Source organism: Podospora pseudoanserina, chromosome 2 (genome assembly GCF_035222485.1).
Source record: "Podospora pseudoanserina strain CBS 124.78 chromosome 2, whole genome shotgun sequence".
Classification (NCBI taxonomy): Eukaryota; Fungi; Ascomycota; class Sordariomycetes; order Sordariales; family Podosporaceae; genus Podospora; species Podospora pseudoanserina.
In genome coordinates this window covers 3,136,102-3,159,792 of record NC_085921.1, presented here as the reverse complement: position 1 = coordinate 3,159,792, position 23,691 = coordinate 3,136,102, and the positions used below count along the sequence as shown (strand labels likewise).

At 49.5% G+C, this 23,691-nt stretch overlaps 5 protein-coding genes and 1 non-coding gene across 6 annotated transcripts; 4 read left to right on the top strand and 2 right to left on the bottom strand.

Annotated features, from left to right (window-relative positions):
- Positions 1–113: 113 nt before the first annotated feature.
- QC764_208380 (uncharacterized protein) lies at positions 114–3,631 on the top strand (the record flags this gene model as incomplete). Its single annotated transcript, XM_062944546.1, has 5 exons — positions 114–958; positions 1,162–1,557; positions 1,606–2,991; positions 3,053–3,139; positions 3,198–3,631. The coding sequence occupies exons 1-5, from the start codon at positions 604–606 to the stop codon at positions 3,629–3,631; spliced, it is 2,658 nt and encodes an 885-aa protein (XP_062803383.1). The 5' UTR covers positions 114–603.
- Positions 3,632–5,056: 1,425 nt separating this feature from the next.
- QC764_208370 (uncharacterized protein) lies at positions 5,057–5,371 on the top strand (the record flags this gene model as incomplete). Its single annotated transcript, XM_062944545.1, has 1 exon — positions 5,057–5,371. The coding sequence occupies one exon, from the start codon at positions 5,057–5,059 to the stop codon at positions 5,369–5,371; it is 315 nt and encodes a 104-aa protein (XP_062803382.1).
- Positions 5,372–5,758: 387 nt separating this feature from the next.
- QC764_0039610 lies at positions 5,759–5,864 on the bottom strand. Its single transcript has one exon. It is a non-coding gene; the product is annotated as a tRNA-Met (tRNA).
- Positions 5,865–6,434: 570 nt separating this feature from the next.
- On the bottom strand, positions 6,435–9,226 carry QC764_208360 (uncharacterized protein). Its single transcript, XM_062944544.1, has 7 exons — positions 8,232–9,226; positions 7,935–8,169; positions 7,739–7,879; positions 7,610–7,678; positions 7,411–7,551; positions 7,295–7,324; positions 6,435–7,227 (listed from the first exon to the last, which is right to left on the bottom strand). The coding sequence occupies exons 1-7, from the start codon at positions 9,132–9,134 to the stop codon at positions 6,626–6,628; spliced, it is 2,121 nt and encodes a 706-aa protein (XP_062803381.1). The 5' UTR covers positions 9,135–9,226; the 3' UTR covers positions 6,435–6,625.
- A 10,985-nt stretch (positions 9,227–20,211) lies between these two features.
- Positions 20,212–21,261, top strand: QC764_208330 (uncharacterized protein; the record flags this gene model as incomplete). Its single annotated transcript, XM_062944543.1, has 2 exons — positions 20,212–20,239; positions 20,306–21,261. 2 exons carry the CDS (start codon positions 20,212–20,214, stop codon positions 21,259–21,261), a joined length of 984 nt encoding a protein of 327 aa, XP_062803380.1.
- A 552-nt stretch (positions 21,262–21,813) lies between these two features.
- QC764_0039580 (uncharacterized protein) lies at positions 21,814–22,737 on the top strand (the record flags this gene model as incomplete). Its single annotated transcript, XM_062940273.1, has 1 exon — positions 21,814–22,737. The coding sequence occupies one exon, from the start codon at positions 21,814–21,816 to the stop codon at positions 22,735–22,737; it is 924 nt and encodes a 307-aa protein (XP_062803379.1).
- Between the last annotated feature and the right edge of the window lie 954 nt (positions 22,738–23,691).

Sequence of the window (23,691 nt, the reverse complement as noted above, 5' to 3'; positions counted from 1 at the left end):
ACCCATAGGAAGCCAACGGCTCTTCGGGCAAACTGCGGGCAGTGAAAAGCGGGCAGGTCAGATGCTGCACCCAGGACCTCGACGTCGCCGTCATCTGAGCTCACTATTTGCAACTTTGGTGTTTGCTTCCTCTGGATTTGGGGGCTATTGTCGACTTCCCCGGCGGCAGCGTCGTAACAAGTGATTAACATCTGCTCTCCCGAGGGAATAAAACCAAGCTATTGTGATAGCAGCTATCTCACATTCATTCGTTGACACCCGACAAACGCCCGAAACGCCTCAATATACTCACCCCAAGCCCTCAAGATTTGGATGCCCCACAATCCGTCAACACGGGTTTCACATTCCCTTGGATTAGCTTCTTTACGGAGCAACTCGCAAGCCATCAAATTCACCATCTGCCAGTCTGGGTGGATTTGAGCTTGCTGCTTACTGGATATCGTCACAGTCACTTAAGCAGGCAACAAAAGAGAACAAGTTCACACTGGCAGAAGCGAAATCATCAGTCTAGAGCGCCGTCGAACTTCTTTTTTAGACTTCGCTTGCGTTCTCCCCAAAGCACCGCCGGATCCCACTTCAACGCCTGACATTTGACTTCACCCTATGTTGGGTACTGGATACCTAGGTAGCCCAGATCCCCACACTCTCGACACTGCGTTTCCACACGCGGGCAGCTCTCAACCATCTGCCATGCCGCCTTTTAAGGAGAGACTGGGCATGAGGATGCAGAAGGTTCAGAGCATCTTCCGGCCATCAAAAAGACGCATCGCAGAAGATGATGCATCAAGCCAACCCCCGAAGCAGCTCCGGACAATGCTAGGACCCACCAAGAAAGCCGTACAGTATCCCCCCTCTCTGTCAGCGCCGTCGACGTCACCAGCGGGCTCTTCGAAAGCAAACGAGCTTCCTAGCACGTCTTCCAGTGGGGTCAGCAATACTCTCGCCTACCCAACCATGCGTAAGTCAAACCTGCTCTCTCCGCCATGAATATCCCATCAAAACCACTTTGTAATGCAACCCCCTGCAATATCAGTGGCATTATCATGAATGTCTTGATTATTACGTTATCGCAAACATTGTGGTTTGTGCTAAGGGGGCGTTTGGAACGGATCCGGGATTCAAGATATCTTCGACCATTCTGGTTACTGACCGGGTTAACAGCTTTCATCATGTCGGCCGACCCACCAGGATCAAGGAGGGGCAATCCGATCGACCTGGACGCACCTCCATCGCAGTTTTCACGCAGCAATTCCTCGAGCCAGTCAGACAGCAGCTCTAGCAGCCTGATATACGACGATGACGACCAGCGTCAAGTCTTGAACGACGAGGCCATAGCCCGCATTCTTCAAGAGGCGGAACACGAATACAAAAACCAGCCAGAGTCGAGCCCCCAGATCTTCTCGCCTGTGACAGAGGAAGAGACGCAGAGCCATCTGGCCGAGTTCAGGGAGAAATACCACAGGTGGAAGTGCTGCCAATGTGGCAAGAGCAATGACATGACAGCAGACGTACTTGTTCAGAAGACAAAGTCCATGCTCAAAGCAGGCAAGTCGTTTCGTCACTCAAGACTTTGACGCTTCAAATGCGGTACACTGACGACTCTAGTAGGGATGATCCACCCTTTTACAAAATGCAGATACTGTGGCTGTCAAGGTTGTTTGGCCTGTGGTACTCGAGGTACATCGTTGACCCGACAGAGGGCCAACGCCGTCCGAGTAACTGATGCCATAAGAGCGTCCTGGTGTTGCCCCGAGGGGCGCGCCTTTGTGATTTTCTCTTTACTATGCGGTTACGAAAGACCTACAGCCACGAAGATTTCTACGCCTGCATCAAAAGAACAGCCAAAGCAACAGCAAAAGCTACAGCCCCCTCAACAGCCCCCTCAACAGCAGACAGCTTTTGCAAGGGGCACTGGCTATGCACACGACTCGTACAGTTTCAATCCTTTCAAAGGGCAGCCTCAGCAGTTCCACAATTCCAAGCCAACGCCCGAGTCCGCTGATGCAGTTTCATATTTCTTGACACTTGCAGAAGTGCTTCCATCCGTGGATAAGAAAGAGTTTGAGTCCACACCTGGCCTACGGGTCATGATCCATACATCTCCCATGATGCGACTCGCTTGCGAGATTTTGCGATCAGCTGCTATTGGCGAGATGGATGCGAGGGCTGGCATTATCAAGGCAACCCTTCTCTTTGTTCACAGGTTGGCGCGAAACTGGGACGCCGCCTCGTGCATATTCCACGAGCAGATCCACTTCCCACCCTCGCAACAGTTACTAATGGCTTCAATGGCTTCAATGCCTCCTTCCAGGCAGGCTATATCAAGCAACCATATTAAACCCGAAACTGCACAATCTGTTTATACGGTAGTGGAGAAACTATCTGTAGTTTGCCGAGTCTTCATGGATGGCTCCAAGAGCTTTGGGTCTGCGGATGACGGTGACGAAGCAATCTGCATTGCGCGACAAGTCTGCGACCTGCAAGACGTTCTTCATCATCTGAAACCCGCACCGGAAGACGACAAGGCTCGCCCGGGTCCCCGTGCGTCAGCTTCTACAACGAGCACTGTCGTCACACGGTCCAAAAACAAGGAACTCGAATCGATAGCAGCAGCGGCTAAGATGACCGACTACCACAAGTTACATGGTGTGATGGAAATCAAGGATGATCTTTTGTTGGCCAACTTTTACACGGGTTTTCAAAACCAAGTCGTGAACTCCAATGGCCAGCGGATGAGAAAGCTGTTTGCGCAGATCTCATCGCTACACGCGGACCTTCCCGACGGCATCTATGTCCGCTACGGCGAGTCACGACCAGACATGCTCAAAGTGTTGATCATCGGGCCTAAGAACACGCCTTATGAGCATGGCATCTTCCTCTTTGACATTCTTTGTGGCTCGGACTTTCCCACGGCGCCACCAAAGGTGCAGTTTCTGACGACAGGCGGTGGCAAGGTCAGGTTCAACCCAAACTTGTATGCAAACGGAAAAGGTATGTTTTAGCCACGCGCTTTACAGCCAGTAAGCTGCTAACGTTTTCTATGATCGGTTAGTTTGCCTGTCACTGATCGGGACATGGAATGGACAGGGATGGGTGCCAAACGTTTCGACAATCCTACAGGTTTTGGTTTCTATACAGTGTATGTAATTCCGTTCAACCTAGACGACCAAGCTCCAACTAACCGCTCATTCTACCAGCCATGATCTTTGTCGAGCGGCCATACTATAACGAACCTGGTTACGAAATCGTACCCAACCACGCCGGCAGCGAAGCGTACGATCGCAACATAGAATGCAATACGGTCTATCATGCCATCATGCCTTGGCTCCAGGCTCTGGGCAATTCCCCTTCTACATCCCAATACTCTAATACTGCCAGCCTGGCCGATTGCCAAATCTGGGGTGACATTGCCCTGAAGCACTTGCAGCTCCAGAAACCAGCAATACTGGCAAAGGTGAGGGAGTGGAGTAGGAAGAGCAGCTCAAGAGTGTCAGGTTCCATGGTGAGCATGCTCGAGAAAGCCCTCAGTGGTTACCTGGCTGTCCCCGAAGTTCCAGCTGTCGTTAAGAATGCTGGTACTCCAGCTAAGACTGGACAAACTGGTACGGCACCAAATCAACTGGCCAAGTAAGGACGAATCACCAAGAGGGCCCTCTGCAGCGACAGGGTGTTGGGAGCCGGAGATTGGTGAGCTTTGCTGGCGGTGTCGCCTGGACAGGCGGAAGCCATTACCCGACTATTTTCGTTTCCTAGCTACCTGCGGCTTTCCCTTTTCTTTTTTCGAGACATGCCGGAGGGTGAGGGTGGGTCTTTGGGGGTTGGATTACTTGGTCTTGCCTTTAGAGAGGAATGATTGGAATGGGAATGGTGGGTCAATGTGCTATCTGCTTTGGGGTCAGGGTGGTGCTAAAGCTAGTAGGTTATGGTTTCCTTGAATCTGATTTTATTTTCGGGTCAGTGTATCGCCAGGGTTTTTCGACCATGATTTTGATGTTTTGTGTAACTTTGTTGTTTGAAAGGGGAAAGGGTGGATTGGTTTTCTTCAGCTAGGTGTCCATGCAGTTCTAGAGACGTGATGGTGCCATGGTTGATGAAAGAATGGCTGTGTCTTTTTGAGTATGGTCAGAGATAATTTGCTTATGAAGTTGGTTTTTTCCTCCGTTGCAATCTTGTCATGTGCATAGGATCTACGGGAAGGGTTTGGTTGTTTTGAGAGAGGAGGCTCGGCGGATAAATACCAGGCCGATGATTATGGTGGTGTGTCGGTTCGCATTTTAGCGCAGGATTGGAATGCTGGGGCTTGGGGGCCAATGAGTTTACGATTACTCGTAAGGTTAGGCCTTCTCTGGCCTTTTATTATTGTCTCGTCGGTACCAAGCTGGTGTTGGGGGTGTTGCATTGGAGGATGGTCCTTGTTTTGGTTGGAGTTTGTTTTGTTTGAAACGCCGAGGGTGTAAGGGCTGGGGAATATGGTGGTTTAATCTAGCCGCGATGACATGTTTGCTTGTGCATTATTGGGGTGTGGGTTGCTGAGCCACGATGTCAAAGGTTCTGGTAAGACAAGATCTTGGATCGGCAGGCGTTGGTCCGGGGAAATGGGGCGAGGACCCCAGATCTTACTTCTATTAATGGGGTCGGCTGGCGCAGCCTTATGCAAGGGGTGAGCTAGATACAAGGCTTTGGGTGATGGGAGAGGGGACTGGAATGTCGGGTTCAGCTTGGTGGTGTGTTTTTGGAAGAGGAATTACGGCATCGGAATTCCACCGTTGACCGAGGAGATGGTGGATTGGCCGCTAGGGTGATTTAGTATGGGAGGCGATTACTGGAAGGGGAGTAAGAACGGGGAGAAGAAGCCGAGGGGAGGGGAGTGATGAAGTTGAGAGCAGGTTGAAAGTGAGGAGGAATGAGGTTCTATAAAGGATCAGGTTGGCCTCGAGTATCTGAGTCTTTTTCTTTCCTCATCCTCACCCTCAGCAGCCACATCATAATCACACTACTACACTTCTCTATCACCAAAGACAAGAACAATCACTTTCCATATCAAACATCCACCACAATGAAGCTCTCCACCCTCATCCTCGCTCCGCTTTCCCTGGCTTCTGCCTGGAAACTCGAGCTCTTTGCTTCCGACGGCCGCAAGATGACCGCCTCTGGCCGTGATCCCAACTCGGGCTGCAAGAATATTGCTTTTACCCCTGTCCTGAACGTCAACAGGGCAAGGTTCAACAAGGATACTTCGTTGCTCCCTGATCCCAACACCTTTGAGCTGTTTGTCAACAAGAACTGCGATGGGTTGAGCTATCGCAATGGGAATGGAGACCACCGGTTGACTCCGGCGAGGAAGATTAGGAGCTATCGTGTTAAGAGGTAGATGGGGTGGAGTAGATTTGGAAATGGAGAAAAGGGAAAGGGGGAAGGAAATAGGGGTATGGAAGGTTAGGGTTGGATAAGGGAAGATTTCCGGGATGGGGTGGAGGATTGAGCTTGTTTCTTTCTTCATTGTCGCTCTTTTAGGAGGTGATGTTGCACTGTTTTAGATTCTGAGTTTCGTTATGCAAATGAAGTGTATTTTCCCAGTTGCCTTTGCTCCTTAGGTGTTCTGTGACTCCTTGCTTGCTTGCGGACTATGTCGGGTCACATAGAGAGTTTCCAAAGTGTAGACCATGCACAGCAAAGAAATAAAAATTACTCTTAACCTTTTGGGGTGTAGCAGGCGAAACAAAACACCTTTGCTGCGGCAAGTGGCAGCAAAAGTAAATGGGAACTGTGAGGCTCGAACTCACGACCTCAGGATAACTCTGGTGTTAGACACACAGATCATACATTGTATGAGACCTGCGCTCTTCCAACTGAGCCAAGCTCCCTGTCATGTGATTGACGTTGATGCAGGCAAGAATGATACTTATTGTAGTAAACTGAGCACGGTTCCCAAATGCAATTCAGGGGCAAAAGGGGCAAAAGTAAGTGATATACTTTGACAAAGGCGGGAGTCGGATTCATTATCATAATGTATAAAGCAACCTGTTAGGACACTTGGAGGCAGGATCCTGGCACGGCACTGGCAAGCAGGCATGATATAGCTCTCCTTTCGCACTAGATCTTCCACCAGAATTTATCATCATTGCACCCATTTTTCTGGACTGCCACAGTGACCGCACCTATCACAACCCCTTAATATTTTACTTATATTATATGAAAATTATTACTCTTTCAATCATTCAACCTTGTTCTTTTAATCTAAGCTTTATGCGTCCGTTATCCAAGCTTCCTAGTATTTTACCCTAAGCTTTTCATCAACTTGATCCAAACCCTTCTTACCTTCAATCTGAGCTTTAAAACTAAGGTACTCTATCCTGACACAAGTTTCAGAACATCGCCAGACCACTTCTTTATTCATCAAGATGATTTACTTCACTGCGATAGAACAGCCAACTTCACATACTCCTTGAATTGACCTAGCTTACTGAGAGTGTTTCGTTACATCATAAATAGAAATATGAATATGAAAGCTGCGAAAATGGTTCGAGTAAAGTTACCTACCCCCGTGTAGCGCAGCAGAAACCAAGCCGACAGTTCATTCACTCGTGACAAGAAAATCCCAAAACCTGCGCTGGTATTTCCCAGCTCAATCGCGCGAAGTATCCGAGTCAGATTCTAGACTCTTGTCGTCATCATCGGAGCTGAGAGTGCTGATGCTCTGTTCCGACTCGTTGTCATTGTCATCATCAGAAACAAGTATGTATCTGCGAACCTTCTTCTTTGACTCTCTGGGCGGGGATGTGTAAACGACAGTCCCGATTGGTCCAAGCGGGGGACCACGAACTCTTCCCCCCATTCCTGAAGGCATAGCCGGGCCTCTAGGTGGCCAGCCCATGCCGGCGGGAGGTGGCGGCGGTGGAGGCGGCCCACCGCCACCAGAAGTAGCAGTATCTTCCCTGAGCTTGACAATCATATCAAAGCTGATGGGTCGATGTAGCGACCTGCACCATGCCGCGGAGACATCAAGGAGGTTCTTGATGGCATAACCGTTCGTTGGATGAGCTGCCAACAGCTCAAGTTCACTTGAGGTCAGTTTCCCAACGTCGTTAGGGAGCTGGTCATTGAAGAGTTCCCAGAGACGCTTTCGCTCGAACAAACTGGGATAGCGAAGGTTGATATGAAGCTGCGCACGGGAGGCTATGGCGGGGGCCACAAATGGCCTGCCTGGCGATGTTACAATGACAATACCTACAAAATTGAAATCGTCATGTTAGATCTGACGAGCTTCCAAGCCTGGGGTGCTGGGTAAACTTACCATTAAAATTTTCGAGCTCTTTGACGAAGGCTTGAATTTCCGGTCAAATCCATCAGTTTTTCGATTTTCCATGAGAAGCGCGTTGGGTAATGCGATGAGAGACGAAGTCTGCTTACCATTTGCATCAAGCTGAGCTGGCAAAGGGCCCAATGATGGCTTCTCAACTAAGATACAGCCATCCCAATCTCTTGCCTCCTCAAATGTATCTCTCACAATGTCCCAGTTTTTCAAGAGTGGCTGCCCAGTAAACGCCGCCACTAGCCCCGGAGGTCTGGTTAGGTCGATTGAGGAGAACTCAGCTCTGGAGGTACATACCAGATTCAGCCAGCAGAGTCTTTCCTGTCCCGCTTGGTCCGGAAATCGAAATTACGAGGGCCCGGTTGCCTTCAATTTACCCTTCGTGTTAGCCGCAAATCAAAGACTTATGAGGTGATTGTGGCTTACGACCATCCTGATTCTGGGCCGTCAGCCTCTGGTTCTCAACCAGAGTTTTGAGAATGGCCTTCTTGGTATCGTCGAAAATAACCTTCTCCATCGCATTCAGGTCGCGTTTAATCGGCTTGAGCGCATCGAGCTCGAAGTCGGCTAGGGATGTCAGAAACGTCATGGCGGTGAATGATTAGGAGCTGGTTCAACGTACCATAGGTTCTCTTGGAAAGAGAAAAGCCTGAAACATAAGGAGACATAATCAGGAGGTTGTCAGTAGACTTCATCACCACGTGTCTGCTGTGGTCAATCTCTTCAGGTGTTGCTCTGCGGAACTTTTTGGCTCCCATGCGAGTCCCGGTTTTGTACCCAGGAAGAAGTTCATGGGCGAAGCGGTAGGGGACCCGCTTCCGCACCAGGAAAAAGTCAACAACAACCTTTTCCTTCTCCTGCATTGTAAAAGCATAATTAGCAAAAGAGAAGAGTTGTGCCAGCATAACAATTGACGTACCAGTTTGTGGTCTGATCCCTTCCAAACCCACGGGCTAGCCACCGCATCGTCACGGCAAGCCTCCGGGTCATACTCCATGTACCTTGGGACCTGGAAGTCCAATGCCTTCCTTCCTCGCTGAATCAGCCTATCACACAACCCCCTATTGCATGCCAGGTCGATATACGGTATGATTGGTATCTGAAGTCGGTCAATCTCGCCATCGAACCTCTCGATACCGACGTTCCAAAAGTATCGTCGGAAAGAGTAACCGCTGAACATGATTGTCTCGCATTTGATCTCTACCTTCTCCTTGGTAAGAGTGATCTTGTTGACCTTGTAGGCACGGGGGACTTCATCGGCAAGCTGGGTGCCGAAGATGCTCCCTTCTGGGTAGAGAGTCCACAAGAGTTCAAAAGTGATCTTCTCCTCCTTGTTGAGAGTCTCAATCTCTTCGAACTTGTCCTTGAAGATTTCCTGGATGATGCCGCTAAGCAAAGAGCAATGGGCGCTGGTCTCGTCGTCTTTGGACATCTTTGCAAGCTCAGCAACGTGATGGCGCACAAAGAAGAGGGCGCGATGCGGGGCGAGGGATTCAACCATGACACTGTCATCACGGTATACCAACCCATATAGCTCAAGAAGGCCTTTCAAGGCTTCCTTAAGCTGTGGGCTTTGCAGACGGACTTTGTGGATGTAGAGGTTGTCGCCCTGGTGACGTTTGTAAACCTGAACTGCGGCATCTTGCCACTTCTTCTTCGGTTTGAACACGCGAGACAGAAAGGAGGGGGAACGAGCATTTTGTTCAACGTAGTCGGAGGAATCCGAATAGGAATCAGAAGTGTCGGGCTCGTAATGGAAGACTTGGACTCTGTTCGAGTCGTCAGCCTTCGAGTGGCCACGAGAAGGTGCACACCTGACCATCGTGATGGTTTCCCGGGCTTGTGTTTCTGGATGACCGAACCCAGGTGGAATCAGGTGCTTTTACAAGTCAAAAGTGAGGGGTAGCTACCAACTTAATGTGCGGTCAGAATTCACGCAATGGAGTAACCTGAGCTCGTTCTGCCTGGTCTTGCCCCTCTCAGAGCCGCAGTTGGCCAATATCGCGGCGTCCAACCTGCATAAGCCCGCTTCGTGTGCAGCATTAGAATGGACTGGATTGGCCACATCGGGAGATAATTCTTGTCATTGACTCACCGTCTTCTCATTTCTGCTGCATGAAGCAGGCATATGTGACACCACAACATCAAGGCTCGGAGTTCGTCGGTCACAAGTGAAGGGTAAGGTACTTCTGACATGGGATCTCCATCTAAAAGAATTGTGTCTCCTCCCTATGAAGAGACACCGACAATGATGTCGTCAGAAAGTTTACACCGTAATCTTCAATCATTGACGCACGGTAGAACCAAATAGGAACCAAAACACCTCTAGCTTCCCGATTCTCAAGCAAGCGCAACCACAGATGACGAGGTGCCCGCGTTGGGATGTCCTGGGGAACCAGTACCTCCATCAATGCCAGTATCCGAGTCAAAGCTGACATCAACCCCTTCCTCCCGCGGTAGCAGGTTATGGTAAGCAAAAGCCGGAATGGCAAGAACAAACGCTTCCGTGAGATCGCGTGCAGTTCCGGCATCGACAATTTTATTGGCAATAGCGGTGAACACAGTGTATGTCCAAGATCGCTGCGGCTGTCGCATTTCCAACTCCATATCCGCGGCTTCTTGATCGAACCTTGTCGTCCCGCCGACCACCGTAATATTTGAAGCAATGGCCAGTACGAATAGAGAAACTAATTCTTGCACGCATCGCATGGAGACATCAATACCGGCGCGATGTTCGAAGACCATATCATCGTCTTCTGGTTTTAGGTGTCGTCCAATCTCATCGGGAGTCCAATCACGGTGTATTTGATCATCTTTACCAGCCTGGGGCTAAGGTCCCTTTGCTCTGCAGCTTCTGTAAGAGTAAGGTCAGTCACTATAGCTAGGCCAACGCGGTGGAGGGATTGGTAAGCATACGAGACCGAAGGTAGATATAGCCCGAATATGGGTGAACAAGGACCATGCTGGGTTATTGATCCGCCGTTGGGTTGGTAACGCCTATCCATCTTTCCACAGCATCTGTCTGTGCACCGGGTGTACCAATGATTCTCAAGTACCGAAGCTCTGACTCCGGCCCTATGGCCTCGCGAAGAGGCCGAATGTATTCATGACGGAACATGCAGACAATCAATTCAAGGGAAATGTGATGCCGATTCTGGAAGAATTCTCTGCCAAATTCTGAGGTGAATTTCCTTATGGTATCTCTACATCCACCCCCTCGATCTTCCAACACTTCAGGCTTGGCCGCTAAGCGCCAACAGAAAATAAACATTGAAACTTAGAAATAAAACCCGGCGGCGATCCCAGTTTACGCATTATCACGATAATCTATTTCCAGCTCTGCAAAGACAATCTATCTAGGTACCATGTCGCTGTTGTCTATCGACTGCACGTTTTGACCGATCGCTCTCATCATCCTCGTGGTCGTTACATCCGCATCTTGCCAAGGCTGGGTGAGAGAGCGGTGATCTGATCATTCCTTTGCATTGCGTCAGGCAGCCTGGCCTGCGGCACAGCAGAAGCTACATCACCTACACCGCGCATTGGAAAAATATAAGATTGTAGCCCTAAACGTCCGCCAAAAAAAACACCACCGCCACCACCGCCTCCGCGATCACCACCCGGACTCCCAACCCCAGCCCCAAATCGCCAGAGCGAGCGAAAAAAACGCCAGCCAGCCCAAAACGTCTTGCCGAAAAAGCGCCCACCTCGTCCAGCGCCGCCGGCGGTCTGCCCTCACCGTATCCTTCCCCCCCAATATCATTCCTTGCTCTTGCCTAATCTTCAGTCAGCACAGTGCTATTATGAGTAGTAAGTCAAATTTGGATAAATCACGGTACAAGGTCAATTGGAGGTTTGGGACACCGGTGGAGATCACCGCACGCGCTGCGCGCGAGGACGAGGTGGGCGCTCTCAGGCGCGGCAGCAAGCTCGGCGATGGTGGCCTTGTTGTTGTTGTTGTTGTGTTCTGTAGCGGGAGCCTGTGAATCCAAACAGTCGTACATTTCTGGCGTGCCGATCTTGGGCCCTGATGTCAATCTTGATCGGCCTCCAAAGCTTAGTTGGGCCAAGACTCCCACAGGCCACATATCAACCGCAAAATGGAAAAAACTAATATTATCGCAACTTCCATAGTAAATAGCCTATTTAAAAGATCGCCAAGGTTCCTGGAAAGTGGAATACCAAGTGCAAACGCCCGAGTTCGATTCCCAAGTTCACCAAAACCACTGTCTTTCACTTACACCTCCCACTAGCTCTCACACGTATAAGAGCCAGTGGGAGGACCCCCCTTTTAATCTTTCTCACAGGCCTACCGGCCAATCACAAGCCAGTATTTTACTGGCCTTACTGTGGGCCGGTTGCCACACGTGTTGAAAGAGTCGTACATTTCTGGGGTGTCAATCTTGGGCCCTGATGCCAATCCTCAGATCCGTAGGCTCCCGCTTTGGTTGGCGGGCGCGGGGGAGTTCTGGGAGGCCATTTTTATTTCGAAAAAAAATCGAAATTCTTTTTTTTTTCAACAACAAAAATTGTTCGAGAGGCTGAGCGATTGATGGGAGAGTTGGTGGAGTTTCCAGAGACCAGAATTCAAGATTTAATGTGAGGCTGGAGGAAGAAAAGGTGAAGATTGAGCCTTGAAACTTGGAATATTTACAATATCCAACCATGCATCAACTTCCCTCTTGCCGCCGCTGCCATGCCGGACAGCAGGATGCCGTGATGTGACATGAGTTGGGAAATTCCAACCGGTCACTCACCTTTAACTGAGATATTCCAAGCAGATAAGTGCAATATGCGCATATGCCAGCTGAAGCGGAAGGGGTGATCTCCCTGATTCTTTTGTGGCAGCATCATCACAACTGGTGTCTTTTCTTAACCCCCGTCAAGGGCGTTGCAATTACTTCCATTTGTGAGCGGCTGGTTGATCATATCGGCCAATCGCGGTCCCGTCTCTCAGCTCTCAATGGAAGCAGTGGCCCTGCCGTTCATGACATGGTCATTGCATGCAGGCTTGCAGCTAGAAGTGCAGCTTCCCGTCCGGACACCGGATACCCACTCGAGGGAAGTCCTGGAGCTGAGTGCAGGTTGAGCAAGCGGGTTGTAGGTCCGTAGCTGCCTGCTCGTGGAAGTGGACTGACGCTCACGAAGGTTCGGTTAAGCAGATCGACAGGGCTGTGATTAATAACTCCATGAAATCACAATGGGGGCAGGGTTTAACGAGCATTCAACGAGGTAGTTTTAAATAGGAGAGATTAAAAAGCGCCATCGTAAGTGTCGCATCTAATCATCAATGTTACTAGGTACTCAAAATTGGAATTTAATCTTTAAATACCATGAGTGATATTGGATGCAGACAGCAAGCTACACCTGCCTTACACAATGCTGAATGGTTCTAATAGACGCACAAATAGAATTTAATAATGCACATAGAGCAAGTACCTATAAAAATGCATTATCTGCGTTAAAAAGAGAAAGTTACCCCAGTTAAAATGGGCTTGATCAAGTGGGTTAAGGTTGAGCAAATATCGGCCTATCTGTGGTGGGGTTTGAGTGTGTCCCAGAACTGCATTTGCGCCACGGGAAAGAACGGCAGTGCCGTAGTAAAGTTTGCTGTTCATCTGAATAAACGCTGATTTATAATTATCCATTTAACTGTCATTTTTCTTTTCTTCCCACCTTCTCTGTCCTCTCTCATCCTTTGACACTCCAATAATTCAGCCGTCCCTGAGTTAACATGCTGGAAAAAAGCATGAATGACCTCTTCGAGGACCACCTCGATAGCACGAATCCTCCTCCGCCCTATGTACATGATAACGGACCCGTCGTGGATGATTCTGAGAAGCCAAAATCTTTATTATTGCAATCGTCGCACCCCACAGAGACAAAATCGGAAGACACGACATCCCAGAAGGGCGGCATTGGTATCTGGAGGCGGGCCCTATCCCGAATCAGCCCAAGTAATTCTCATGCAACAGGAAATACCAAGTGGTGGGGCAAACGACTTCAAGAAAAGCTCACCGCAGCGTATCACGGCCCCCCTACATGGCGTCGACATAACGACATATCGTGCATGTCTACCAAACTTCCACGACCCTTTCCACCTGCTACACGTATCCACCGCTACTCGATCGATGTCCTCTGCTGCCCCCCACCGCAGCCGTTCGCATCTGAGACTGCCCGTTGGCAGCAAGCCCGCCTATATGTCTCGGCAAACGACCTCTCCCAACTCCAGAAACCAATCCCCTGGCGAGCCAATATCGAGGACGGCTGCTGTCTTGACAATGTCCAACTTATCAATTACGCTTACCCTGTCCCGTTCCTCGTAGATAGGCCTTCTGGGAAAGTCAAGGCGTATGACAGCATACCTACAGGGACCGGTCTGTCAGTTGGAGGGCCTATTTATGAGCGTACTATTCAACTAATCCGAGAAAACGGGAGGAGACCAGGGTGGCCAAAATGGGGGTTCTCGTTCACGATGACAAGTCGAGACGGCGCCTGGCTCTGCAGTTTGTCCCGAACTGATGTCGCCAGACTTATTGACCTCGATTCGGTGATCCGGTGAGTGCTTATCCTGTGTTTCATCCAAGCACCTGCGCAACGGTATCAGCTGCTAATAGGTGCGATGCTGAGCCAGAATCGTTGGTTGGATTCATCCAGACCCAAAACTTCTCGGAACCTCCGTTTTGTTCTATAGAAAGACTATTAGCAAACCGTGGCTCGAGGTTGTCAATCTTGAAGAAACAGATCATATACCCAGCTCATTCATGGGCGAAGTGCATGACAGGGAGATGCGTCAATTGGTGGATGATAACATTCATGGTTTCATTCAAGATAGTTAGTGCCTGAGGGTGGCCGTTGCACAATAGACCGGTATCCAGTCAGAACACCAAAGATGCACATTTCACCATGAAACAAAGTGAAACTGAACCCCAGTACGGAGGAGAGATAACTCTATTATAATGATAATAAGAATATCGCCCCGTACCTAAGATATTGATGTTCGTGATAAGAATAGAGCTCCCTATTCAAGCCTCACAAGATAATAACAATAAGAATAGCATTCTCAGATCCAAAATAAAGATAATAAGCATATTCATCCCAAAAAAAACCTCCCCAACTAAGAGCAAACCCTATAACCCCCAAACGCCCAAGCCCAGCGCCAGCACCCAAAGCTAGCCGTTCGCCCCTTGCCGGATAAACTTGGAGGAAGGAAGGGTAAGTACTGGACTGTTCGAGAAAGAGAACATCTCGTGGCTGCCCCCTCGATCAATCTAAATGCGCATCGTTGGGTCCCAACAGGTGTTCCTGCTTTTAGACACAGGCATGCGCGCAAAAGCGTGTCAGGTTTGCGGTTTCCGGCACGGCTTACTCGAAAAGCCGGAAGACCGCTTTGACTTCGTTGAGATGTCCGTTGTTCATTCGAGCAGGGCGTTGGGCTTGCTAGCTGCTTGCACGCGTCTTGGAGTTAGAGTAGGATGAAAACCTCAACTCTTATCGGCAGGGCGAACTTGATGGGCGTTGTCGGCTCCTCTGCGGGAAGTCACCCGTGTGCTATGCAATGCCAGCCGAGCCATTGGCACTACTGTCATACGTGACCCAACTTCAACGTGACTTCCGCCCAACCCCAGGACCAGCTCGTCTGGTGACTAGCCCAGCGAATATGAGGGCCAGGGCGATGAGGGTTAACGGGAGGATGATTATGAGGTCGCCGTTGCTATCACCATGATGGCGATATTGCAACGGATGAAAGTGACATGAGCTGCCAAGTAACATCCAACTGGTTATCCACCCTCGACTGAAATCCCGTCTTCCAGGCGATGGACAGATGCAACATGTGGATAGCCCTGCCCCCTTCAACTGAGCCCAGCCCACGGCCAACTCTTTTTGCAAAGCAGACTGCCATCTTCCATGTAAATCCGTCCATAAATAAAAACATTTAAGGGACAGGACTAGGCCACAATGGCTGTCCTTAATCCTGTCGCAGCGTTTGCTGTTGCCTCCACCATTTGTGGGTAGCTGATCATGTCAGCCCATCACGGCCCAATCCCGTCAATGGACATGGTCCAAAAGTGACAGTTGCTCGAATGGGCAACTACAAAACGCTCTCCTGCTCAAACGGCACATACCTAGGTACCTTACCCTTCCTGGGGTGAATTTTCCCAAGTGAGAAACCGCACCTTCCCCAGCCGAGATGCAAGCTTGCAGTTACCATGATGGATGACGCAAGACGACGAGAATGTTCCCTTTGGCCCCAACCCAGGTCCACATCATGTTGCTGTGCTAGTGCCCAGCGCGGGTTCAAATATCCCAGATTTGAAAGTTCGTCAGAATTTCCATTTCCTTTCCTCAAGTATCACCACCCACAATTTTGGATTTTTTGGCCAACACAATTCCTGTTGAGTTGGAACTCAGACAGTTGATTTGAAGCATGTAAATTGAACTGATGATATTGTCTAAACAAAAGAAAAGCTCTGTGGAGCGTACCGTGAGATATTTATACAGGAAGAGCCCAGAATAGATGCCAAGTGCCAAGAATCCATCATTGTAACCCTCCCTCAACTGCTCCATGGAGCCTTGCGCTCCTCCACAATTCCCAACATAAATCCTCTGTTTTTTGGAAAATTCATTTTTTTTCAAAAAAAAAAAAAAAAAAAAAAAAAATGTCGGCCCCAAGCCCCAACACCGCCGCCGCCGCCGCCGCCACAGCCGCCACAGCCGGCGACGTCGAGCTCGGCCTGCTGGGCCCCAACCTCCTCACCCACCGGTGCACGTGCGGGGATCTCCACCTGCGTCTCCCGCTCCCTGCTGACCCTGCCAGCCAGTGAGTTCACCAAACCTGTCCTACTTCCTTGTCAGGCTTTCAAAGGCCTGACAAGTCCATTTGCTGATGATGAGTGCTGACTGAATATCCGTATTAGGCAGGGGGTGATGCAGGGGGCCGGGGACCAGGTGGGGGTCGGACGCACCCCGGCGGTGAGAGATTGGTTGCGGGCCCGGCAGGCGGCAGCTGGGTTGGTGACGTTTTTGGCGGGGCCCCTTGCAATTCTTGGTACGTCTCAAAATCTCTCAGTTCACTTTAACATGCATAACTGACATGGAATGATTAGGCTGGAGTTAGAATCTCCCGTGGTTCGGTGCGGCGGCGGGGTTGGCGGGTGGTTTGGTCCTCGCGGACCTAATTTGGTGGGGGGTTACGGGGGCGACGGGGGGGGAGTATTTTTATCAATGGTCTGCATAGACGGGGAGGAACATTCTTATTATCATTATTTTGGACATGGACACTATTCTTATCATCATTATCATGAGACTTGAGCAGGGAGCTCTATTCTTATCACCAACATTAATATCTTGGTTATGGGGCGATATTCTTATTATAATTATAATAAAGTTATCCCTCTCCCCGCACTTTTGTTTATTTGTCCTTTGATTCTTGTGTGAATGTGATGACGTTGATGACGATTCCGCAACAGAATCAGGGAGACCACGCCTTTTACTTGAGCAAGGAAGGGGTTCTTGTGTGTGTTGAAGTCAAACAATCCCAGCATGGCCAACACCTAGACATACGACCTTTCGCCCCATATAGCTAGCTCACCCATGGGCGAAGTTCATGACAGGGATTGGAGATGCGTTAATTGGGGGAATAATAACATTCACGCTTTCATTGAAGAGTAGGTAGGTATCTAGGTACCTTAGTTAATAGGCCTTTCGAGATGGTCAACATGTGTGGGGTGTTGGCATTGACCCAGTGCCTTGCTCCTGTTCATCCTCAGCCACGACTGCATATTGGAGGCTGCATTTGGGTAGTATTCGTGTGGCAACCTGGAACGAACAGCTCAGACCATGAAAATAGTCCAGAGCCTTGCTCAAGGAGTCTGTTCGCTGTTCTTCATCCTCCAACACCCGAGTCCCTGTTTTCTGGCCATACTGTATTTAAGGTTGGCAATGTTACAAAGCCCGGCCACCTTATCATATCGTTCTTGCGATCCACAATATTCAGGCGTAAAAGGTGAGAAGACCCAGAACTATTATGTGGGGAAATAACTATAATATCCCGACTCGGCTTCTTTAAGAAGGCTTGGGGCGCGAGCGGCCCGGCTTTGGAGAGGTTCGATGTTAAGATCGTACCTAATATTGAGGATGTTTTGAGGAATATCGATATTAGCTACGTCGATATTTTTATACGTCTTTATATAATAAGTACCCGATAAGAGATATTAAGACCTATTATTATAATCTATTATACAAATCCCCTAGCGAGGTCTCTTATTAAAGACACCGTCTGCAAAAGTTCTATCCCTAAAAAGTTTCCCCACTTCGGAATTAATACGAGCGCATTACCTCTAGAGCAACCTATTCCTGCCCGAGGGTTTATATGACGATTCAACGAGGCCTTTACCTTAATTTGCAAATCAGATACTTGAATTTAAGCTAGTGAATTTGGACAATTCGAAATGAAGCACATTTTTTTAAGCCAATTTGCAGGGGGGTAGGGTGTCAGAGGCAGTGCTGCTCCTAGTTACACACCCCACCCAAGTCCGAAAGCGGCAATATATTTCCCTCGACCAGGAAGAACATTAGTTCTTTGACCCACGGGTTAGAGATGACATCTCGTATCGCCGCTCTTCTGCGAGCCAGTGAAAAGCCATATTGCAATGAAACCCTGAACAAGATTGGGCTGTTGAAAACTCCATTTGTCTGTATGAGCCGTGGTTGCATAGCCGAGCGTGTTGTCGACCTCGGCCTCTAGTCTGAAACTAACAACCCGCGAAGTGTTTCTGGTTTGCCGGTAAAGCAATATTTTACCGACACATACAGTAAAACTCCAGGTGAAAGAGGTACCGAACCCCTTCCATCGCACGTGGTTGGAGGTTGCAAGGTACCCCAGAATACGCTCCGCCAAGTTAGTGAAAGTGGTAGCCCAAGGGACAATATCGTCAGCAGTCGGCATCAGGTTCGAAATCGTTGCATATCCGCTCATTGCTCATTTCCGGTCGGCTCACTCTCAAAGTAATTTCTTTCGTGAACCCAGACGCGGGGAAGGCCTTTGTGGTGCACTGGGCCAAAAAGATGTTGGGCCGTATAAGGTTGTTGAGGCAGGATAGACGGATACTGGATCGGAAACCTGGCTGAAGTCGAGGGACTACCCGATCACTATACTGATACATCATTACCCTGACCAGCTCGAGAAAGGTTCCGTTGAGCCCCGTGTAAGTGTGGGGCACCAGACAAAGGGCCCAGGCTTTCACCAGGCCCACACCGGTTTGCTTTGAAGGCTAGATTTCCTTACTGTTTACTTTTAGACTTAACAACCAACAACTGATTGCTGTATCACCAATTTTTCTACCATTTCTGGCCATTTTGGCCTCACTTTCACAGCCAGTGACTTGCCTAGGTCACCAGCCCAACAGTAAGGCTCCCAAAAGACTTTGTCTTGAATTGCTTTTGAAACGCTCCAATTTTGGTGAACAAATGAGGAACATACTGAGGCAATGTCTGTTCGCCTTCTGGGAGGTCTGGCCGGGCACTGGGTGATATGAAAGAGCGGTACTCGTTGTGAAATAGTTTGGTCACCTTACTAACCTCATCCCATCCATCTTTAACTGGACCTTGCTCTTGAACCGTCGGAATGATATCCACTTCTTCGCCTCCGTACTTCAGTCAGTCTGACTTCAATTAAAAGAACGTCCGTACATACGATGCTGCCGTGGAGCTTTGGGTAGCGCCCGTGGTCTTTTTTGCCCAAAGATGAAGAGCAAGCCAAGCCTTTTCGTGGCCGTCCAATATCGTTGTGGCGGTTGGATCAAAAGCAAGGCCTCGTCGAGCCCAAGCACGCACTCCTGTCATGACTAAAGTTATTCCAAGCTGAAGGATAGTGGCCGACCAGTGAAGTGCGCGAAGGCCGACAAACTGAATGACAAACCCAGCTAGTGCTGTTAAAGTTAAGGCAGCTGCAAGTACACTGTGCCGGGGTCATAGTCAGTTATTACCTTGAAGGAATCAACAAGTGCCAGTTCTAACATACCTGAAGTATCTCTTCTTCGGATCACTTGCCAGAGTAAATGTCCGAATCCCAGACGGAAAGAAAATAGCATATGAAGAAAAGTGTTGGTCAGCCACTGTGACAGATCTTTGCAGGACCAATGGCTGAAGATCTGAGTTGTGGGCAGGCTCGAAGCTGTATTCCGTGGTAATACCTTCTATGACATGCCCGCATCACGAAATACCTACAATCACCAGCAGTGTTCCGACAAGAAGGAAATTATCAGCCCACCCCAGACTCAGGCTGAGGAACTGTTTTGTGACCTGCTCGCCAAAAAGGGTGAGCAGGGGTGCGAGATCACTGAAGAGGTTGTTTGAGAACTCATCGCCGGCAAAATCGTCCGCAGGTGTGGTGAAGTTCATGATGACTCCGATCAGGTACCCAAAAACATCAAGGTTTGCAGATAAAGGATGTGAGCGGTTGCAAATTGATCTCAGGAAGGGTTAAATGGTTACAAGTGGGACGGATTTGGTAAATCGGTGAGCTGCAAGTGGCATCGTACAGGCCCAATCTCTGATCAGGCTTGTGTAACGGTCTGCAGGCAGAATAGATACCTACCTGAGCTATGTTGAGCCGGTGGCTTGCAGGTTGCCAAGCCACACAGGGCAGTACACGAATGTGCTTATTCCCTTACATAGATAGTCTGCAAAAGACTGTGATCAACATGGGAGCAATGCGCTGTTATAGGCGTCATTATATCCTGGTAAGAACTCTATGTGATTATGCAGAACACAATGCAGTGCACGTGCATAAGTGGCATATTGATATGCACAACCTCAGCTGAAAGTCATTGATCCTTCAAACAACCAGCACTTCCATTCGCCAGAACCTCGAGGGCATGATTGGTGAAGGGACCGCAATGCCCCGGCAGGCACAAACACTGTCGGGTCAAAAGGTCCCGTGGCCCGCTGCTTAAAACGGAATCAGGATGCTGAGATCTCAAAGTCTTGCAGTACTTGCTAGAAAAATGGTTTCTCTGAGCGGCTGGTCCTTCACGGCATTCCCGCCATTCCCCGCCACCCTCCTTCCCAACTATGCTGTTTGGAATGCCACCAACGAATCCAAGAACCTAACCTATCAGATTGGCGTGTCCTGGCCTTTCGAATGGCAGTCGCGGGATGTCACCAACAAGACTGCTCTCACCATGTACGTCACCGATGGGAATGCCCATGGCCTCACCGCAGCTGAGAACTTCAAGCGGCGCAAAGGAGTCGATTCAGCCCAGCCAGACAGCATCGTCGTGACCATTGGTTACCCGCTCAGCAACCACGTCTACGATCTCACCCGGCGTTTTGTCGACCTGCGTCCGCCACTACCTGACGACCCCGCAAGCGATCCGCCGTTGTCGGGTGCTGACGATTTCATCGCCTTCATCAACGGGACCCTCCGCCCGTGGGTGCAGCATACCATCTTCCCATCTGTCACATTTACACGCGACGCTCTCTACGGTCACTCCTTTGGCGGCATATTTGTCGTGTATGCGCTGATTGCCTACCCGGGCTTGTTCGACACGTACATTGCCGCGACGCCGACGATGATCTGGAACAATGGATTGTTGCTCGACGAAGTCACACGGCGCTGGGGAACAGGATGTGTCCAACAACCGGTGCTGTTGCCATGCGCGAACGAAACCGAGGCCATAGAAACGAAGCCAGCTGTGTTTATCACCTATGGGTCGGCCGAACAGTTCCCCCGACGGCGGCGCACTGAGACGGAGGAAGCATTCCAGGAGAGGAAGACCCTCTGGCAGTCGTTCAAGCAGACAGAGGTGACGCAGGAGTTGTTTTACCGCATCCAGGCCAGCCGAAGGGTGAGGGATGTGACCCTCAAGGAGTACGTAGGCCAGGATCACGCAGGGGTGGCCTCGAGTACGATTGGGGACGGCATCGGATATTTTGTGGACTGGTGACCAAGGGATGCAGCTGGCTGCGTTGGGCAACTGGGTGGCAACACGATCGCCTTGCCGCTATTCTCGACGCCCAGTCCTCCGATAGTAGGCTTCCCATGATCATGAAAATGTTTCAAGTCTGTCCATACCTAAAACAATAGGGCGTTACTTTGTGCGTCACAATATCAGATATATAGCCAAACCGCCCTTCAATTCATCATGATTCTGTTTCAATGGATCTCTGAGCTCATCGTCTCTATCCACCAGCCCCCGAGCCCCGCCTTCGTCAAGCTGTATCACCTGAAGAGTGGTTCGACAACGTTCTGGAACCTGTGTCAAGATACTTCAGCTACGATCATGAAAAGCACCTCTGCGGCAGTTTAGTGGACCAGCAAAGTGTCTCGAGGCGTGGCCCAGATGTGGCATGTGAGAAGCGTCCTGTTCCTTCCCGGATACCTATAAATTGCAGGAAGAGCCCACCATTCGTCATGGAACTCTTACCACCATCACACCCCTGGCCACATCGCACAGCCCAACATCCTCTATTTATCTGCTTTCCACTTTGCAGTCAGCATGTCTGGATATCTCGGTCAAGGGAGTTCGAGTCGCTACGATGACGAAGACTTCACGTGCGCGGAACTAAGTAACACTTATGACGACGACTATAACCCTTTTCCCCTCAGCTACGGATCAGGCTCTTTCAGCACCGAAAGTTACAACGAGCGTTCTTATCTCACCCCGGGGAACAGCTCCAGGCGACAGAGACACTATGCTACGCCTGTCAGATCAACACAGCGAGTCCAGCAGATGTCCCCGCAAAGCTATGGCACCTCATTATCAAAGCCACAGCCGGCCTTGCAGGCGCCCGAGAGGATTGGGGACACCTCATCAGTACAACCAGTCCAGGAGGCGCCCAAGCAAACCTGCGAGACTTCCACAATGGGAGCGCCGATAATGACAGGAGAAAGAACTGAATGCCCCGTCCACCCAACTGCGGAACAATATGCCACATATTACAAATTCAACACGGCGAATGACCAAACTTGGGACGTGGACTCTACAGGACAGAGGATACCGCCAAAGAGGGAACATATTGGATATAAGAAAGACAAATATCGCGCGAAAACAACCTCAGATATGACCGACTGGGTTCTCCCCTGGCGCACTCTACCGTCGGGATCGGCATTGTTACGGACCCCGGTGCCCACTCCTGGATTACACTACACAACTACACCTGCTGCATTTTCCTATGGTCAAGGTGCGTATGAAGCCCGAGCGCGGTATGAAGCTCAACCGGAGTACGATGCCCAAGGGGTGGCCATGAACACCTCTGGCTACAACCAAGGACCTTACCTTGTGTCTGCCTGCCCTGAAAAACCCTTTGCCACAACATACGAGGGCGAAGAAGCGACGGATGCACCTCAGAAAGCTCAGTTTGGACATACCGGTCAAAACACCGTCTACAGTATGTGGCGGTCCTATCCAGACTCTCGTTGATTTATAGAGAACTTTTGTCACCGAGTGGCAGGGAAGAACCACCCGGCAAAGGGATCGAGGCTGGATACACACACTGCATGTCATCTGGAACTACACGGCAATCGGAGGTAGCATTTGGGTTTTTTTTGGTTGCAGTTTTCTTGTTTTTTCTCTTGGTTACTTTGAAGTGTTTGATTGAAATTGCATACACGGCCTTCCTTATTGGTTGGTAGTCGAAGGAGTGGTTTACGAATCGCCGGCGGAAAGAAAAGACAGAGTATAGAGCTAAAACAGCTAACACATTAGAAGATGGCTCAGCTGCTAGTGGCATGTTTTTGACTTTCTAGTAGTAGCAGAGGTTCAGTTACATAGGTTACGACTTGTTCAACAGTCTTTTATTACTTGTACAGCTTTGTAGCGTATTCCTTTCACTTGTCTGACTACTCATTCTTTGATTAATGGCACACTATATGAAAATCAAGAGGGATCAAAGCCATGGCATTTCATTACGCTTGGACACCAAGCTCAGTGCTTTGGTGGGTCTTTTACCTTGTGCGCACCCATGGCAACCATGCCAACTCTTTGCTGCAGCTATCTAGGTGCATATAATAAACATTTTAGACTTGAAATATTGGAGTGTTGGTTTAGATTTCATTCTCCACTTTACCAGTTAAAGAAAAGCTAGGGTTGAATGTAAAAAGACGTGAGAATTATTGGAATAAAAGTCTTGTAGTTTTTATGTTTCAGAAGAAAGGTGGTAATACAAGGTTTCCATTTGGAGAATAAAATACTTGGAATAGATAGAGAGGAGGTTCGGACTATTAGGATAGAAAGCGGGGATGTCTGTCAAAAAACAACGGTTAGAAGCACAGATTAAAAGCAAGAAATGTGTGGTCAAGAAGATAAAAGGTTTTTGTTAAGATGAAGAAAGCCTCGGATGTAGGACGGGAAAGGGTCGGATTAAGAAATAAAAGG

Coding starts and splice junctions, on each gene's coding strand:
- QC764_208360 (XM_062944544.1), bottom strand. CDS start 9,134: ATGGTCAGGTGTGCACCTTCTCGTGGCCACTCGAAGGCTGACGACTCG. Junction 8,170..8,231: donor AGGGATCAGACCACAAACTG/GTACGTCAATTG, acceptor TTTACAATGCAG/GAGAAGGAAAAGGTTGTTGT. Junction 7,228..7,294: donor AGAGCTCGAAAATTTTAATG/GTAAGTTTACCC, acceptor TCAATTTTGTAG/GTATTGTCATTGTAACATCG.